Source organism: Muntiacus reevesi, chromosome 22, assembly GCF_963930625.1.
Source record: "Muntiacus reevesi chromosome 22, mMunRee1.1, whole genome shotgun sequence".
In the NCBI taxonomy this organism is placed as follows: domain Eukaryota; kingdom Metazoa; phylum Chordata; class Mammalia; order Artiodactyla; family Cervidae; genus Muntiacus; species Muntiacus reevesi.
The window spans coordinates 3,373,721-3,391,979 of record NC_089270.1 but is presented as its reverse complement, the minus strand read 5'-3'; the positions used below and the strand labels follow the sequence as shown (position 1 = coordinate 3,391,979).

At 45.3% G+C, this 18,259-nt stretch overlaps 1 protein-coding gene across 1 annotated transcript in view; it reads right to left on the bottom strand.

Moving 5' to 3' along the window:
* The window catches only part of AFAP1 (actin filament associated protein 1), a 152,155-nt gene that overhangs the window by 58,302 nt on the left and 75,594 nt on the right, over positions 1-18,259 (bottom strand). The window contains exons 5-6 of the mRNA XM_065914448.1: positions 12,205-12,416; positions 9,635-9,814 (exon numbers count right to left, since the gene is read on the bottom strand). Coding sequence (XP_065770520.1) covers positions 9,635-9,814; positions 12,205-12,416 — 392 coding nt within the window. The remainder of the gene's footprint in view (positions 1-9,634; positions 9,815-12,204; positions 12,417-18,259) is intronic.

Sequence of the window (18,259 nt, the reverse complement as noted above, 5' to 3'; positions counted from 1 at the left end):
GTGACTTCTTTTAAGAGTTGTTTAATCTTCACTTTTTGTCAGTTGATGGTGATGTGTCTGGGTATAGCTCTATAGGTTTTTATCTTTCTCAGTGTTTGAGCTTCTTTGTTGTTGTTCTTGTGGGTTGATGTCTTTCAACAGTTTTGCACCGTTTGTGGCAGTATCTCTTAAGTATTTTTCTGCCTCATTTTTTTCTCTCTTTTTGTATGTGTTAGGTCACTTGGAATATCCCGTGGATTTTTTGATACTCTGTCCTATTCTCTTCATTCTCCCATGTATTCAGTTTGGGTGGATGTTTAGACTGACCTCTCCTCAAGTTTACTGGTCCTTTCCTCCTCTGTGTCTAGTGTGCTTTGAAGCCCATCTAATGAATTATTCTTTTTTCATTTCTAGCATTTTTCTTTATTAAAAAAATAGTTTCCATCTTTCTCCTGAAATTCCCTATTTCTTCACATATTTTGTATATCTTTCTCATGATCTCTTTTGACTTCCTATCATAGATATTTTAAAATCTCTTGTAAGTAGCAGCAGCAGCTACTGTTCTTTTACACAAAGCACATGAAATAGGATGTAAACTCATGAGACAAATTCCATACAAGTGGCCCTAGAGATGAGTCAAACATTAAAATTACAAGAAGAGGGCAGCAGAGGATGAGATGGTTGGACAGCATCACCGATTCAATGGACACCAACTTGGGCAAACTCCGGGAGATGGTGAGGGATAGGGAGGCATGGCATGCTGCAGTCCATGGGGTCACAAAGAGTTGGATATGACAGAGACTGAACAACAACAAATGAATTTCTTACAATATTGCTTCTGTTGCTTGTTTGGATTTTTGACTGAAAGGCATGTGGGATCTTAGCTTCCTGACCAGGGATCGAACCCACAGCCATTGCACTGGAAGATAAAGTCTTAACCACTGGACCAACCAGGAAGTCCTGAAAGACCTTCATTAAAGGACAAACAGGATGGGGTTCTCTGAGCTGAAGTATACAACAAACCAATTTGTGATTCTCCTTGAGAACTCTGGTAAAACCACAATACTCTCACAGCACACTACATCATGGTGAAAACTCTTCTCAACTATATTCCTCTAAAGCAGCCTGAGATCAGGAGATGCTGCAAGAACAGGACAAAGCTGCCCAGCAGGGAGTGGGGCGGGGGGGAAGAGCAAGAAAAGGATGGATGAAATTTATACCAAAGTCAGCACTAGAACTCTCACAGATTCTCATCAGAAAAGGGCAGTGGTGTCTACAGTGCAGACAACTTCCTCTGAACATTCTCTTTGGGGACTTCCCTGGTGGTCCAGTGGCTAAGACTTCACGCTCCCAACACAGGGAGCCTGGGGTTCCATTCTTGGTCAGGGAACTAGATCCCACATGCCACAGTCAAGAGCTCACATGCCACAACTAAAAAAAGATCTTGCACGCTGCAACCAAGACCCAGAGTAGGCAAATTTAAAAAAAAAATTATCTTTGGTATAAACTATTTAAGGGTTGTTTTGGATGTTTATTAGTTTATTTTGCAATAGGGGATGTGGCGGATAACTGGCACACGGTGTCCTGTCTGAGGGCATACGGGAGGACAGTGCTGCCCGGTCGCCCTGCAGGTCTGCACAAAGGAGGGCAGGAGGAAGGGAGGTGGACGCCTGTAGCTCTGGCCCCTGAAAACATCCTCTGTCATCCTGACTTCCACACGGACGTCAGCAGGAGCTTGTAAATCGATTAACACCACCAACTATAGCAGCTCGCACGTAGTACGTACTTATACAGGCGAGGCGCTCTTCTAAATGCTTTAGGTCTTAATGCTGGCGGCTCAAGCAGTAAAGAATCTGCCTGCAGGGGGTTCAGTCCCTGGGTTGAGAAGATCTCCTGGAGAAGGGAATGGCAACCCACTCCAGTGTTCTTGCCTGGAGAATTCTGTGGACAGAGGCTATAGTCCATGGGGTCACAAAGAGTCAGACTAACACTTTCATTTTCATATGGCTATATCCTCACCACAACTCCAAAAGGAAATACTTCTTTCCACCCCTCTCATTTCATAGATGAGAAAACTCTATGTTTTGAGAAGTCAAGTAGCTCATCTGAGACATTCAGCAAGAGGCTTCTGAAGCCGAGATCACAACTCCAGGTTGGGCTCCAGTCTGCCCTCTAGTGACACTTTCTCTACGCAGGACTAGCTCACCCCCTTCTCCCTCTTGCCTTTTTTTTTTTTTTTTCATTTATTTTTATTAGTTGGAGGCTAATTACTTTACAATACTGTAGTGTTTTTGTCATACATTGACATGAATTAGCCATGGATTTACATGTATTCCCCATCCCGCTCCCCCCTCCCACCCCCCTCTCTACCCGATCCCTCTGGGTCTTCCCAGTGCACCAGGCCCCAGCACTTGTCTCATGCATCCAACCTGGGTTGGTGATCTGTTTCACTCTAGATAATATACACGTTTTGATGCTGTTCTCTTGAAACATCCCACCCTCGCCTTCTCCCACAGAGTCCAAAAGTCTGTTCTGTACATCTGTGTCTCTTTTTCTGTTTTGCATATAGGGTTATCATTACCATCTTTCTAAATTCCATATATATGTGTTAGTATACTGTAATGGTCTTTATCTTTCTGGCTTACTTCACTCTGTATATTGGGCTCCAGTTTCATCCATCTCATTAGAACTGATTCAAGTGAATTCTTTTTAATGGCTGAGTAATATTCCATGCTGTATATGTACCACAGCTTCTTTATCCATTCATTTGCTGATGGGCATCTAGGTTGCTTCCATGTCCTGGCTATTATAAACAGTGCTGCAATGAACATTGGGGTGCACGTGTCTCTTTCAGATCTGGTTTCCTTGGTGTGTATGCCCAGAAGTGGGATTGCTGGGTCATACAGCAGTTCTATTTCCAGTTTTTTAAGAAATCTCCACACTGTTTTCCATAGTGACTGTACTAGTTTGCATTCCCACCAACAGTGTAAGAGGGTTCCCTTTTCTACACACCCTTTCCAGCATTTATTGCTTGTAGACTTTTGGATAGCAGTCATCCTGACTGGCGTGTAATGGTACCTCATTGTGGTTTTGATTTGCATTTCTCTGATAATGAGTGATGTTGAGCATCTTTTCATGTGTTTGTTAGCCATCTGTATGTCTCCTTTGGAAAAATGTCTGTTTAGTTCTTTGGCCCATTTTTTGATTGGGTCATTTATTTTTCTGAGTTGAGCTTCAGGAGTTGCTTGTATACTTTTGAGATTAATCCTTTGTCTGTTGCTTCATTTGCTATTATTTTCTCCCAATCTGAGGGCTGTCTTTTCACCTTGCTTATGGTTTCCTTTGTTGTGCAAAAGCTTTTAAGTTTCATTAGGTCCTATTTGTTTATTTTTGCTTTTGTTTCTAATATTTTGGGATGTGAGTCATAGAGGATCCTGCTGTGATTTATGTCAGAGAGTGTTTTGCCTATGTTCTCCTCTAGGAGTTTTATAGTTTCTGGTCTTACATTTAGATCTTTAATCCATTTTGAGTTTATTTTTGTGTATGGTGTTAGAAAGTGTTCTAGTTTCATTCTTTTACAGGTGGTTGACCAGTTTTCCCAGTACCACTTGTTAAAGAGGTTGTCTTTTTTCCATTGTATATCCTTGCCTCCTTAGTCAAAGATAAGTTGTCCATAGGTTCGTGGATTTATCTCTGGGCTTTCTATTCTGTTCCATTGATCTATATTTCTGTCTTTGTGCCAGTACCATACTGTCTTGATGACTGTGGCTTTGTAGTAGAGTCTGAAGTCAGGCAGGTTGATTCCTCCAGTTCCATTCTTCTTTCTCAAGATTACTTTGGCTATTCGAGATTTTTTGTATTTCCATACAAATTGTGAAATTATTTGTTCTAGTTCTGTGAAAAATACCATTGGTAGCTTGATAGCGATTGCATTGAATCTATAGATTGCTTTGGGTAGAATAGCCATTTTGACAATATTGATTCTTTCAATCCATGAGCACGGTATGTTTCTCCATCTGTTTGTGTCGTCTTTGATTTCTTTCATCAGTGTTTTATAGTTTTCTATGTATAGGTCTTTTGTTTCTTTAGGTAGATATACTCCTAAGTATTTTATTCTTTTTGTTGCAATGGTGAATGGTATTGTTTCCTTAATTTCTCTTTCTGTTTTCTCATTGTTAGTGTATAGGAATGCAAGGGATTTCTGTGTGTTAATTTTATATCCTGCAACTTTACTATATTTGTTGATTAGCTCTAGTAATTTTCTGGTAGAGTCTTTAGGGTTTTCTATGTAGAGGATCATGTCATCTGCAAACAGCGAGAGTTTCACTTCTTCTTTTCCTATCCGGATTCCTTTTACTTCTTTTTCTGCTCTGATTGCTGTTGTCCTCCTGCCTTTTTTATATTTAGTATGATGAATTTCAGAAGCAATTATAAGAACCAAAGAAAACTTTAGTGAAAATGGCTATGGAACGCTATTTACCTTCACAGCCTACCTGACTGAGAGCTTACTTGTGCTCTCAAACCCTGCCTCTTCCATGAGAACTTCTATCCAAGTGGAAAATTAGCAGGCTGAGCTACAGCGGTGACTACCAAACCTGGCTTGGCCTCTGGAATTGGTAGTTTCCTTAAAAAGATATTTCTGAGCAGGATATCTACAAAGAGGTCCAAGGATATAAACAGACAGTTCACAGAAAGAGTAACAGCCGTAGGCTCCTAAGCTCCATGAAAAGATGCTCACTGCCACTCATAAGATGATAAATGCAGATTAAAACTAGATGAGGTATCATTTTCTCCTCCCAGGCTGACAAACATTCAAAGGCTGGTAACATACTCTGCTGGCAAGACAGTGGGGAAAGAGGCACGCACATACTGCTGATGGGAAGATGAACCGGTAAACCTCCTGTGAAGAGTGATTTATCCATATCTCAAAATTACAAACCCTTGTAACTTTCATACAAATAATTACTCTCTTTGGGAATTTAGCCTGCAGACTAGCAAAAGTGTGAGATGCTGTGGACATAGGACAAATATTACATAACTCTGTCACATCAAAAGATGACAACAATCCAATATCCATAAATAGGAGGCAGATTTTTTTTAAAGCATATTCTGTTCATCATAAAGTGATATGCTATGTAGTGTAAGAGAGAAAAAAGGAAGTGTTCTATTCTTTAATTTGGAAAAAAAAAATCTCCAAATTACTCTATTGGGGCGGGGAAATCAACGTGCAGAATACACCCTTTTTATGAGGGTGGGAGGATGGGTATTGAAATCTGCATTTCTATTTGCTTGCATACGTAAAAGAAAAAAGGACACACACAAAATGATTCCTCTCACACATCGCTGGAGGAAGCTCAGTTATACAAAGGACCCTGGAAAACAATCTGTCAACCTCTAGGAATGGTGAAGATGTGCACATACCAACTCAGCAATTTCAGTATATGGTCTCTATCCTGGAGAAACCAGGACACCCAGACCAGGCGACATGCGTGAGAACACACACTAACACGGTCCAAGATAGCGTGACATGTGTGAGAACATGCACGGTTCAAGAGAGCGAGGGTGTGCAAACAAACAGATGAGTGAAGCAAGCTGGCTGAAAGACACGTGCAGGTTGAAGCCATTTTAAACATGAAATTTTAAACATGAAATTTTAAACATGAAAAATAATATTGTGCCTTGTTTATGAGTATATACATGTGTAAGTAAAAAGTATTTCTAAAGCATACCTAGATAATAATACTAAAGCCCCAATTCTAGATAAAAGTTATCTTGGAAGAGAGAGAGAGAATTAATAGAGGAGGCATGTTTCAAGTATACCTTGTAGCTTTGGGGATCTTAAAAAGGGTAAAAGACATAAACTAAAAAGAAAAAAAATACATTCTTAGGTACCAAATCATTAGAAATGTCTGTTTTAAATTCCAGATGATTCTGAAAAGGCAGCCAATCAAAAGACAATATCTGGATGAAACTAAACTAAAACATCCCAGATCTCTGCCGGTTTTAAAAAATTAAAATTTTATATCTGATTAAAACTAGTTTTGCCATCTGACTTCCATTTCTAATCAAGACTTCTTAGGTTCCTGTATTATAATATGCAATGGGAGTGAAGCACAAACATTAAATGGAGTAATTAAGGTAAACCCTTTAGAAAAAGGTAATTTACCAGGTATTTACTTCTTTTTAAAGAAATATGAGTAAATGCTAAAAAGTTCTTGCAATTCAACTCCACTGACAGATTCATCACTCTGAAACTGGCTAAGTACCCCTGAACTGTATTTCACATTTGCTGAAATAGATGTAAGATTGTTTCACTCCATCAGCACCTGACTTCTTGAAAAAGTTTTGTCTTCAGTTGCGTGTTTGTGAGCAGCACGGTCAGCTCACATTATTTCCTGATGAAACAGAAAAACCCAGTGAACTCTACATGATTTCACGTCAGATCGGTGTAACTAAGAAGGGACCTACGACTCAGTGCATGCTAAATAGTCAACAAACTGCGAGAATAGAGAGAAGAGAGAAGAAAGCTTAGGTTTCAGAGCATCCTTTCTCCGTTCTCCCCTAAGAAACAGGTAAACACAAAGATGCAGAAGCCCAGATACAGGTAACCAGGTGAAGAAAACAGAATCATAAATAAGGCTCTTCATCTATTTCCTCATTCTTTCCCTCTTTATTGAAGGAATGGTGCTAATAACCTGGAAGTAAGGAATAAGAAGAGAAAATGGCAAATTGTCAGATGGTCCAGCAGAATGAAGATGAAAATGAAGTCAGGAAAGTCTGAGGCCCACTCCTGGCTCCACCACAGGTCGCCTGGTGTGCCGTTGTGTCTACCTGGGACTCAGCACCTCTCCTGTAAAATGAAATGGCCAATAGTAACAACTTTTCGGGCAGCTTTGTTGACAATGGAAAAGTACTTTAGTAACAGCAGGGGTTGACATGTGACATATTAGGTTCTGTGTCTGGAAGGCTAAGCAAACTCAGCAGCCGGAACTCTCGATCACAGGACTCCCATTAAAAAAAATAAATGCTCTGCTCCATCTCCCAAATTACAGACATGCGAAAAGCCACATCTATGTGCTCTGCCCCAACAGAAATGATCACTGCTGTCATCGCAGAGTCTGGCCCTATGCTTTTCCACGGGAGGAGGGGGAAGTGGGGCTGCTCTGGGTTTAATGAACACTGGCATCTTATTATAAGAACCATCATTAAACATCTGATCAGGCTTTCCCACTCCGTCTCAGTCTTTTTCTTCACAGCAAGTCCTATCAGGCACTGATGGGCTAGAAGGTGTGGACCCATCCTCCTGATAAAGACACTCAGGAACGCAAGATGAAATACACACCGCATCTTCCTAAAAGCAGAAAACAGCTATTATCACAGTGTGGAATTACCCGGCCATGATCCAGAAGTAGAGGGAAATATGGAGAGGCAGGCCAGGGACTAGGACTGCCTTTGCTACTCCCCAGAGGAGGTAGCTGAGAGGTCAGTTAGTACTCTGACAGCTCTGGAGGAATGGGAACCAAAAGTTGGGGTTTAGGGCACAGAAAAGACAAGGTCCTGACAAAACCCCCACACTTTTATTGTTTAGTTGCTAAATCATGTCCAACTCTTTTGTGACCCCATGGACTGTCAGGGTCCTCTGTCTTGGGATTTCTTAGGCAAGAATACTGGAGTGAGCTGCCATTTCCTTCTCCAGCAGATCTTCCCAATCCAGGGATCAAACCTGTGTCTCTTGCCTTGGCAGGTGGATTCTTTACCACTGAGTCACCTGGGAAGCCCTACCTTTAAGAGTAGGACCCCGAGATTAGGAGCTGGAGTAAGACTGAAATAAATATAAGCCTGCCCTTTAATGGACTGTGGCCTGACTGCAGGTCATCTGGAGGGCTCTGAAAAATCTCAAGTTCTGAAATTAGATTAAACCGATTTTGGAGACCTAGTGCCTACCAAAGCTTGTACCATAAGCAAATGAAAATGCTCTCTGAAAAATGAAGCCATTGAGCTAAGAATCAAATTATTTCTAGAGGGACAACTGGATGCCACAAGAAAAAGAATGAGACTAAACCCCTACTTCACACTATAACCAAAGATGAAATCAAAGTAGATCACAGACTAAATTTAAAAGCTAACACTATGAAACTATCAGAAGAAAGTATAGTTATAAATCTTTCAGGCCTTGGATTAAACAATGGTTTCTTAGAAAAGACACAAAAAGCAATAAAAAGGAATGACAGACTGATACAGATACAATGTGGATGGATCTAAAAACATTATGCTATGTAAAAGAAGACAGTCACAAAAGGATACATATTGCATGAGTGTGTTTACAGGAAATGCTGAGAACAGGCAAATCTATAGGGACAGAAAGCAGATGAGTAGTTGGCTGGGGCTGGGGCTGGAACTGGGGGAAGGGACTGCTAACATAGTAAAGACAGTGTTTCTCTTTGGGCTGGTGAAAACGTTCTGAAATTAGATTATGTTGATAGTTGCACAACTCTATGAATCAACTGGAAACCAATGAATTATACTTTAAAAGGATGAACTGTAGGATATTTGAATTATACTTCAGAAGAGCTGACATCAAAATGTACTATAATAATTTTTTTTCCAAATATTAATATAATGACCAGCATGATCATCAGATAACCTTGCAAGAAGACAAAATACAAAATGACATATACAAGAAAAGGAACCGTAGGTTACAGACCCAGGTCCAAACTCAATCGAAACCACAGTCAAAAGAAGCATGCCTGTTATGTGCTTGTTATGGAGAGAAAAGCCAAACAAAAGCTCCTAAAAGGAAACAACTAGAAATTCCAGAACTGAAAACTACCATAGACAAAATAAAGAACCTAGTGAACAAGAGCAAACTTATTAGCAGATTAGATACAGCTAAATACAGAAACAGTGATCTGGAAAGAAACAAGAAAAAAATTAACAAACCTAAAGGGGGAAAATAAGGATGAGAAACAAAAAGAGAAGATAAAAGTAGAAAATAGTGAAAAAGTCTAACATATATTTAAATTATTTGGGAGAGGGAAGGGAATGGGGCAGTTATAGTTTAAGGGAAATGGATGAAAACTTTTTCCGAAACTTAGAAGAAACTTAAATCCACAGATTTAAAAGGCCCAGGGAAACTAAGCAGGAAAAATAAAAAAAAAAACTACATCTAGACACGATGGGCTTCCCTGGTCGCTCAGATGGTAAAGGCTCATCTGCTTGCAACGCAGGAGACCCAGGTTCAATCCCCTGGAGAAGGAACTGGCAACCCACTCCTGTATTCTTGCCTAGAGAATTCCACAGACAGAGGAGCCTGGCAAGCTACAGTTCATGGGGTCACAAGAGTCAGATACAACTGAGCAACTAACACTTCACTTCAGACATGACAAAGCAAAATGATAAAACCAAGTCAAAAGAGAAAGTTCTAGAAGTAGATTGCAAACAGGAGGCAGATTGCCTTTTTGAAGACAAAATTTAAAATGATTAAACTCAAAGTAATCAGAATATTCAAGACATCAAAGACACAACTACTCAGGTCAATCCACTATTCGCCTGAGCTTGCATTAAAAAAAAAAATGCACATTAAAAAAAAAAAAAAACAGATCTCAGGAAGAGGTCTGGGAAAGAAACTGGCTCGGAAACAAAAGCAACCAGTTACCTTCAGCCATTGTTCAGCCTGCTCCTTACTCTGGACGGCGAGAACAAGCGGGTCTGTGCCCTGCTGGGTGATTTTCAGTTCATGCTTCTTCTTTTTGCTGTCTTTCGGGATGTATGTAATGTTGCAACCTTGGAGCGGCAGTTCCATCTGGGGCTGCTGATCCTTGGAACTTTTGTAGCACTGTGATGGACAGGAGAAATCAGAGTAAGAGTGTAGGGAAGTCCCTTATTATGGATAAAACTACGGCAGTGAAAACAGCACTGGGGAAGCACCTAGAGGTCCGACTGAAGAGCAGAGATGCTCAGAGACTGAAGTCCCTGAAGATTCTGGGACTCACACACAAAGCCCCACCTCACCTCTGTGTACGTGCAAACACACGTGCTCGTAACTCAGCAGAGTTAGCCAGCACCAGGACGTGACTCAGCAGGGAAATCAAGGCCTGACGGGTCTTATGTTCTAGTGGAGCTTCCTCTATAGGTGACACGAATATTAGATTTGCTCCAACGTGGGCACACAGCACAATTTATGTCGTTTCATGTCTCCCTATCTCATCCCTACTCTATTTCTGAAACACAGATGAATCATTTTATGAAGAGTATACGTATCAGCATATAATAGATAGAAAAGTCTGCCAAGCTGTGCTTTCTACTTGAGCGCAGGACCCAAGGGAGGGCACTGAAGGGGTCTGGGCACATCTCAGTGTCCACCAGAGCGCTGCCTGGGAGCAGAAACAAATGGGTTCTGGCAGGACATTCAAAGAAGCTGGTCATGGTGGCGCCCGTGGGAAGACGCACTGGGGGCCTCTAAGGGAAAAGGCTGCTGCTTTGTTTTCCGTTCACAGCTTTCTGTTCAGTGAGACTTAGACAGCACTTGCTTTTCTCACTGGTAACTTTCTTTTTTTTTTTTTCAGTGTCAACAGGAGTAATCTGGGCAGTTGGATTATAGGTCATTTTTGAATGAAAAGAAGTTTCATAATAAAACTTTGATTCTGCATTTCATCAAAGACAGTGGTTCTGCATGGCTTTCCATTCATCCCTTCTTAAATATTTACAGCTACTCTAAATGGCATCATCATCCCGGTTTGGAAGATGGGAAACCTGTTAAGTGATGGGAGAAGCAGATGAGGAGCGAGGGAAGGAAGAGGCAGGAAGGGAAGGGCTGGGGCAGAGGATGGACTCGGCACCTCTGACAACTGCTGACCGTACCCCGAGCACAGGCTTCCCGTAGCGTGCTCTAAAACGTCTTTGGTATGAGAAGTGAAGTGAAAGTCGCCCAGTCGTGTCTGACTCTTTGCGACTCCATGGACTATACACACAGTCCCTGGAATTCTCCAGGCCAGAATACAGGAGTGGGTGGCCTTTCCCTTTTCCAGGGAATTTTTTCAACCCAGAGATCGAACCCAGGTCTCCTGCATTGCAGACAGATTCTTTACCAGCTAAGCCACTAGGCAAGCCCTTTACACAAAAGCCAACAGTGTATTTTTAAAACATTTATATAACATATCCACATCTTGCAGCCATTATGTCAGATTGTAAATACGGACCATATTAATCCTTTTAATCTTTTTTTTTCTTTCATTCTTTACTTTAAAATTCCCCCGTGGCATCATCATTTTTTGGCATAGTTTAAATTTGGGAGAAACTCAGGCCACACATGTGGAAAAAAACATGTACTCTCACTGCTTAAAAAAAGTGTTTTTTTGAACAAAACCATGAATCAAAAAACATACTATGTCCTAAGAATCTAGTTAAATAAGATTCCCATAATTCACAGATGAGATGGTTTTTTAAAAGGGAGGTCATCTGCTCCACTGAAAAGTGAGATACAGAATCATTTACCTTCATGTGTTCTCGTTTAATGATAGAATCTTGAGTGATTTTTGTTCCCCAAGGTTCATTTGAAGGAAAAACAAAATACAAAAACACAGTCTAACATTCTTAATTCCAACAACCAACCGTGATTTCTGAAGCTGGGAAGGAAGGAGGGAGGAGGGACAGAGGATGCGTCTCAAAGGCTCTCGCTTCCCCTCTAGGCTCCCTGGTGGCCTGGCGCCTGCAGCAAGGGTGTGTGTCCTCCTGCCCCCACTCCTCTGCTACTTACTCTTTCTATTCTGCCTCCCTGAGTTACAAAAAAAGAAAAGAGAGTCAGCCTTTAGCTTTCCAAAAAGAATTTCCTTTCCCGGGCACCGTCCCCCAGGCCTCGCCTGGCCTGCCCATCCGCCTTCGATGACCTGGCTTTGAGGAATTCACTGACTCACTACAAATGAGAAAATCCATCCTGCGACGTCTGGCAAGCCCCAGCAGCGTGCATTTCCACTGACACGAGCCGCAGACGCTGGCCCAAAGTGGGGATGGTTTTGCCCGCTGAGTGCTTAGGGAGCTGGCGAGAAAAGGGCATTAAAGCCAAGGGAGCCTCAGCCAGGCTTGCTGACGGCCGGGCACGGGCCAGCGCTTAACCGCTCCGCCTGTGTCCACCAATGGGAACGTCGCCCGGGTATAGATTCCACCTGATTAGATGGCCCACTGCGTCTCACCGACTCTACACAACAGAACCGAGTGGCGAGGCTTTACCAGCAATTTGGTGTCTTTGATGACGCAGAGTAACTTGGTCCACTGCCCGAAGCGCTTCTTCCGCAGCAGGAAGGCACAGATCTTGGCATCCTTCACCAGGTCCATGGAGGCTTCCTCCGAAGGCCACTGGTGCCGTGTCTTCTTCCCCTTCCCATCCTCCTCCTCCTCATCATATGATTCGTAAGAGCTACTCATCGCATCCGAGTCATAATCTGTCAAAGATGAGAAAGAAAGGTGAGCAAAAACCTAGTTGCAAAACCCTTATCTTGAGGACGACCTGCGGGCTCCATTATTTTATTAGTAAGTGAGGAGGGGGTTCCCGCATTCAGGGTGCTTGGAAAACATCAACTGGCAAAACTAGGGGAAAAATAACTCAGACCTGGGTAGTAGAAACTCAATAAAGAGTTTTCAAATGAAGTGACTAAGAATTCTGCGTTTATAAAAACCACTTCGGCACCTGCCGGCCCCACACTGTTAAATCCTCCCAACATTCTTGCTGGGTGCCATGACCCCTACTCAACAATGGGTTTTGCCAAAGGAAACCCCCACCCACACCTTGATGTGAAAGTTCTTTCAGGACTTCCCTGGTGGTCCAGTGATTAAGGATTCCCCTTCCCATGTAGGAAACCTGAGTGTGATCCCTGGTTGGGGAAGTAGGATCCCACATGCCGAGAGGCAAGCAAGCCCATGCATCACAACTACTGAGCCTGTGCGATCCGGCGCCTTTTACTTGGGAGTCCGTGCACGGCGACCAAAGACTAATGAAGCCAAATAAATAAATAAACACATTTTTAAAGTTCTTTCAAGTCTGCAGTGCCCTCCTCCCTCCTGGCATCACTACACGCACCAACCCTTCTTAAGGTTCAAGATCCAGACCCAGACCACCCCTCTCAGTCAGGCCATCCTGGGGATTGTCACAGAGGTCCACACGCGCCCTCCCTACCCTGCAGCGCATCAACATTTACACACCGGGGTGTCTGCAGGGTTCCCACAGGAGCCCGTGTTCCCTTCTTCAGGGTGTGTGTACATGCTGCTCTCACCCAGGCTCGCTGCTTATCCCACTCCATCTCCTCCCCTTGCCTGGATGTATGCTCATCCCTGAGGATTTAACTCAGAGCACCCACTGCCTGAAGTCCTCCCCTGGATCACCAGCACTGACGGCTACAGACTGAACTGGGTGCCTCCCACATTCATGTGTTGAAGCTTCAACCTCAATGTTACTGCATTGGGAGACAGGACTTTCAGGAGGTAATTATGGTTAAGTGAGGTTATGTGAGTGGGTCCGAATCCACTGAGAAGAGGAGGAAGAGGGAGACCTGGAGCTCTCTCGCCCTGCCACATGAGGGCATGGGGAGAAGGCAGCGTCTGCACATCAGGAAGACAGTGCTCACCACAAGCTGAGCACGTTGGAGCCCTGATCTTGTACTCCAAGCCTACACAACTCTGAGAAAATAAAAAGCATCGCTTTGCCACGCTGTGGATGATGTTTTGTTACGGCAGCCTGAGCTCCGATGCCAGGCGAGACGACCCTCCCCTCGGCTCCCACACCACTCAGCACATAACTCAGCTACTGTGTTGCCCCCCGTCTGTCTGCCCACATCACGCTGTCAGTCCCCTGCAGGGAGGGAGACCACCTTGCTGGATGTGACTGTCCCACGCTTCACAAAGGGCCTGGCACAGAGCTAGTGACACGTATGTGTAGAAGGGAGAACTGCTATTTGTTGTTCAGTCACTCAGCTGTGTCCGACTCTTTGCAACCCCGTGGACTGTAGCACGCCAGACTGCTCTGTCCTTCACCACCTCCCAGAGGCGGCTCAAGCTCGTGTCCATTGAGGCGATGTTGCCATCATCATCCGGAGGACTGTTAGCTCAACTTAACTGCAAAGCCCTCAGAAGAATGGCTGGCATATTAAGTGATGAGTCAACACGAGCGACTGTCTGATCTCCATCGCTTCAGCCCGGCTGGATCAAAAGGCCCTGGAGGCAGTGTCTGATTCACCTCAGCACTGCCTCAGCTCCAGGCACATCTGGAATACATTTGCTTTTCATAATACATGTGAGGAGTGAACACCTCAATGAGGAATGAGGACAGATAAGGAGAATCTGTGGCTGAAGCAAATGGATGCACAAGAGCTGGCCTCCCTTCTGCAGAACGGAACTCACGGGAAACCGTACTGTAATCTGAAATCAGCAAACATGTGTGTATGTCAACTTCCTTGCAAAGGGTTATTTAACAAGGGGGGGCGGGGAACAGAGAGATTGATGGTTTAACTTTAAATCCTAATAAAGAAGCCAGGAGAGGATTTTACGGAAGAGACTAGGCTGACTAGTCTAGACTAGGGTAACTGACCCTAGAGGTAACTCTGGGAACGGCGGGGAGAGTGGGCTGAAGCTGGGTGACGTTAAGAGGCGTCTGCCGTGATGGTGGGAAGGATGCTGTGCCAAGAGATGTGTGGGGGTGGGGGATTCGAGCACCTGAAGGATCTAGGTTACAGACCACCGTGGAGAGAAGAGTCCAGGCTCCCCTCCCATGCTGCCTGAGTCAAGGCCTTTCTCCTCCTCCTCTGTACACCTTCCCCACAGCCACACACACACGTGTGCAGGCGCACACTCACCCCCCCACCACACGCCAGCATCTACCTCTACCCAACACCCCTGTTCCCATGGCAGCCGCGGCGGCCGCTTAAATTCAAATTCTAACAAAAGTTAAATAAAACCATCTCCAGATCCACACTTCAAGAACTCAGGCAGGCAGGTGGTCAAAGGGCGGTGCGCACGGCACACGGAGAAGACGGGACAAAGCCACTGACCCCCACTGCTGATGAGACGGTGCCAGCCAGACAGAAGAGTCTAGAAGAAGGAACATGGTTTGCAAAAGCAATGAAAAGTATAAAACACTGTACCAACAGCCCTGAGCCTTCTGGTTTTCAACAGTATTTATGTCACTGTCGCCGAAGCCAAGTCAGGGGCGACCCTTGCCGGGCGAGGCTGTCAAGAGGAAGGAGGGGGTTTCCGGGGCTGACAATGCTCTCTTCTTGACCGAGTGGTAACACTTAGATGTTCCATTTTATGGAAAGTCATTAAGTGTATATTCATATTTTATGCACTTTTTGATAAATATATTTTACAAGGTTTTTTTTTTTTTTTTTTTTAAGTTTAGTGTGGCTGGAACACAGGGCCCAGGGAAGAAAGCAGGAACCTGTGAAAGATCACGAGCTACTCCGAGGGCCAAGGTTTGCTGACAGATTTCAGTCGGGCAGTGGATCAAGTCCTATTTTATCCTAGAAAGACCATGCTCATAGCCGCCTGGGGGGCCATGAACCCCTCAGCGCTTAACTCACTTTCTAGAACATCAAATTCACTAAACACTGAGTGAACCAATGAACAAAAGAATGAATGACTAAATCAGCCAGTGATGGGAAAATTTCACTTCATTCATGCAAGAAATGTTCAATGAGCACTTCCAGTATGTCAGGCAGTGTTTTTTTTAATAACTGTACTGATTTGTTTTTGGCCACGTTGGGTCTTTGCTGCTGTGCAGGCTTTCCTATCGTCGTGGCGAACAGGCTTCTCATCGCAGTGGCTTCTCTTGTGGAGCACGGGCTCTAGGTGCGTGGGCTTCAGCAGTCGTGGTTCCCAGGCTCTAGGGCACATGCTCAGTAGCTGTGGCCACTGGCTTAGTTGCTCTGGGGGATGTGGGATCTTCCTGGATCAGAGATTAAACCTGCACTGGCAGGCGGATTCTCCCACTGAGCCCCAGGGAAGCCCCCAGGCGGTACTTTTTATACTTATATTTGCGCGCTGTGGGATAAAGCTGTGAGAAGAGGAGGCTGGCTCCGCAGTCACATGCCTTGCCTTGCTGGTCCTCTCAGCCACCCGGAGGTGGGTGCACAGCCGTGTCCTTATCTCAGAGGGAAGGATGACGCCGGGAGAGCAGGTGACTCATCCAAGACCACATCCTGATGGAGGAAGAAGGTTTTGCCTGATTCTGGTTCTGAACTGAAAGAGCAGACGGTGCCCTGGCCACCCTTCTCATCAAGGGGAGGATGGGCTGAGGTCCACAGCTGAAAAGACAGCGAGTTCAGGATCCACCTTCTTCTGAGAGAGCAGGATTGATGGAATCATGCTAGAAGAATGTCAGTCCACTTCGCAAACCAAGCCGTGGGGACTAAGAGTCTGAGCACGCAGGACAACACAGCAGTCTCCTGGGCGGTCTCCCAGCAGGGTCCAGAGTGCCCTCATCAAGTAGTTCACTGTGGGTGCTGGAGTTTATGATTTGCTGAGGAGGTAATGAGGACCCTCTGCAAAGTGAGGAAAGACATGGAGGTGGGCAGGAGGGCAGAGAGGCACCAATGGTGTGTCCACACCTCCTCCATTCCGAGTCCAGCTCCCCTTCCACACGCTGGGGGACAGCCTCCCACTGACTCCTCCAGCAGCTCCACGTCGTGTGAGGGCCAGGCCCTGGAGTAAATCTCCCGTGCCACCTTGAGGTGCTTCTGCTTCTCAGCCCAACCCTGTTTCAGACACTGACACAGAAGCCTTCGGCATGCTCTCCCAGAGGGGATTTTGGAGCACACCTTTGACAATCTCTGATGAGAACCAGGTCATTTTCAGGAAATGACCCCAGGAGAGCTAGAAGTTTGATCAGGTTCCCACCAGCCCAAGTTGCCCCACTGCAGCTCCAGGTCATCCCACCCACCAAAGAGCATGCAGCATCACATCAGAGCAGGCGCCTCTCTATTGGGCTCCATCCCCATCTGGCTCCATCATCCCCATCCAGCTCCATCATCCCTATCCGGCTCCATCATCCCCATCCGGCTCCATCACCTCCATCATTTCCATTGGGCTCCATCATCTCTATCAGGCTCCATCATCCCCATCTGGCTCCATCATCCCCATCTGGCTCCATCATCTCCATCCAGCTCCATCACCTCCATCATCTCCATTGGGCTCCATCACCACCACCTCCATCCAGATCCCCATCTGGCACCATCATCTCTATTGGGCTCCATCACCCCCATCTGGCTCCATCATCTCCATCGGGCTCCATCAAACTGCATCATCTCCGTTGGGCTCTATCACCTCCATCGGGCTCCATCAGGCCCAACCGTTACAGTCACTCAAGGGGGAGAGTGTAACTTGGCTACAAGAGAACAATGTCACCCAAAGTGGACAGAGGACACTGTACCCTCTGGGGGAGCTGGGGAGTTTCCAGCCACAGTTGAACTGTGTTAGACTGAACCATGACTCTGCTCCTGTCTGTGTTAGGAAATCCACTATGGGTAAAGAGGGGTGCGTGGACGCCAAATCAAGCCAAGACCAACGGTGGTGCTTTAACACTGTATCAACTCAGCACTCCCCTAAATTCCCTTTCCTGCAGGCCTCTAGGTTAGGACTGGCCACACAAGAAGTTTGTGAGTGACCTGGAAGGCAAACAGGAAGTGGCTGCCAGTACCCGGGCAGGTCAAGGGACTGCTAGGCATGCAGCTCCGTGGAGCCATGGTCCAGCCTCTCGTGAGGGGACCCTGTACGGGGAGGTGAGAGGCAGAGGGGTTCCCAGCGACCTTCCTTGCCCCCAGGATTCACCCAGCACTCCTTGAAGACAACCAGCCCTATGACACTCATCTTCTCGGGTTCCCACAACTGCACAGGGTCTCATGTCTACCACACACTCCTCACGCTACAACACTTATCATGGTCCTGCTTCTCTGGCAAACCGGACATGACGTAGAGCTCAACAAAGTTGCCTGAAGTCCACAGTAAGTGAAGGGTGTGTGACCCTGGCCAGACCTGGACTCAGCCCCCTGCCACAAGGTCCCCTGGGAGGGGTCCCCGCCTGCAGCCAAGGTTCAGCCACAGATGCTTGGGTTAAGAAGCCCAGAGTGTGAGCTCTGCTAACCCACTATCTCCCTAAGCAGCAGTCCTTCCATGACTCTTTCCTTGGAATGAGCTCAACCCAAGGGGCCTGCCCATTAGCAACTCAGGACATGACACCCTAGCCAGGTGGGGCTTCTTGGATGGAAAATAACCACAGGCTCCCACGGGTGAAACAAAA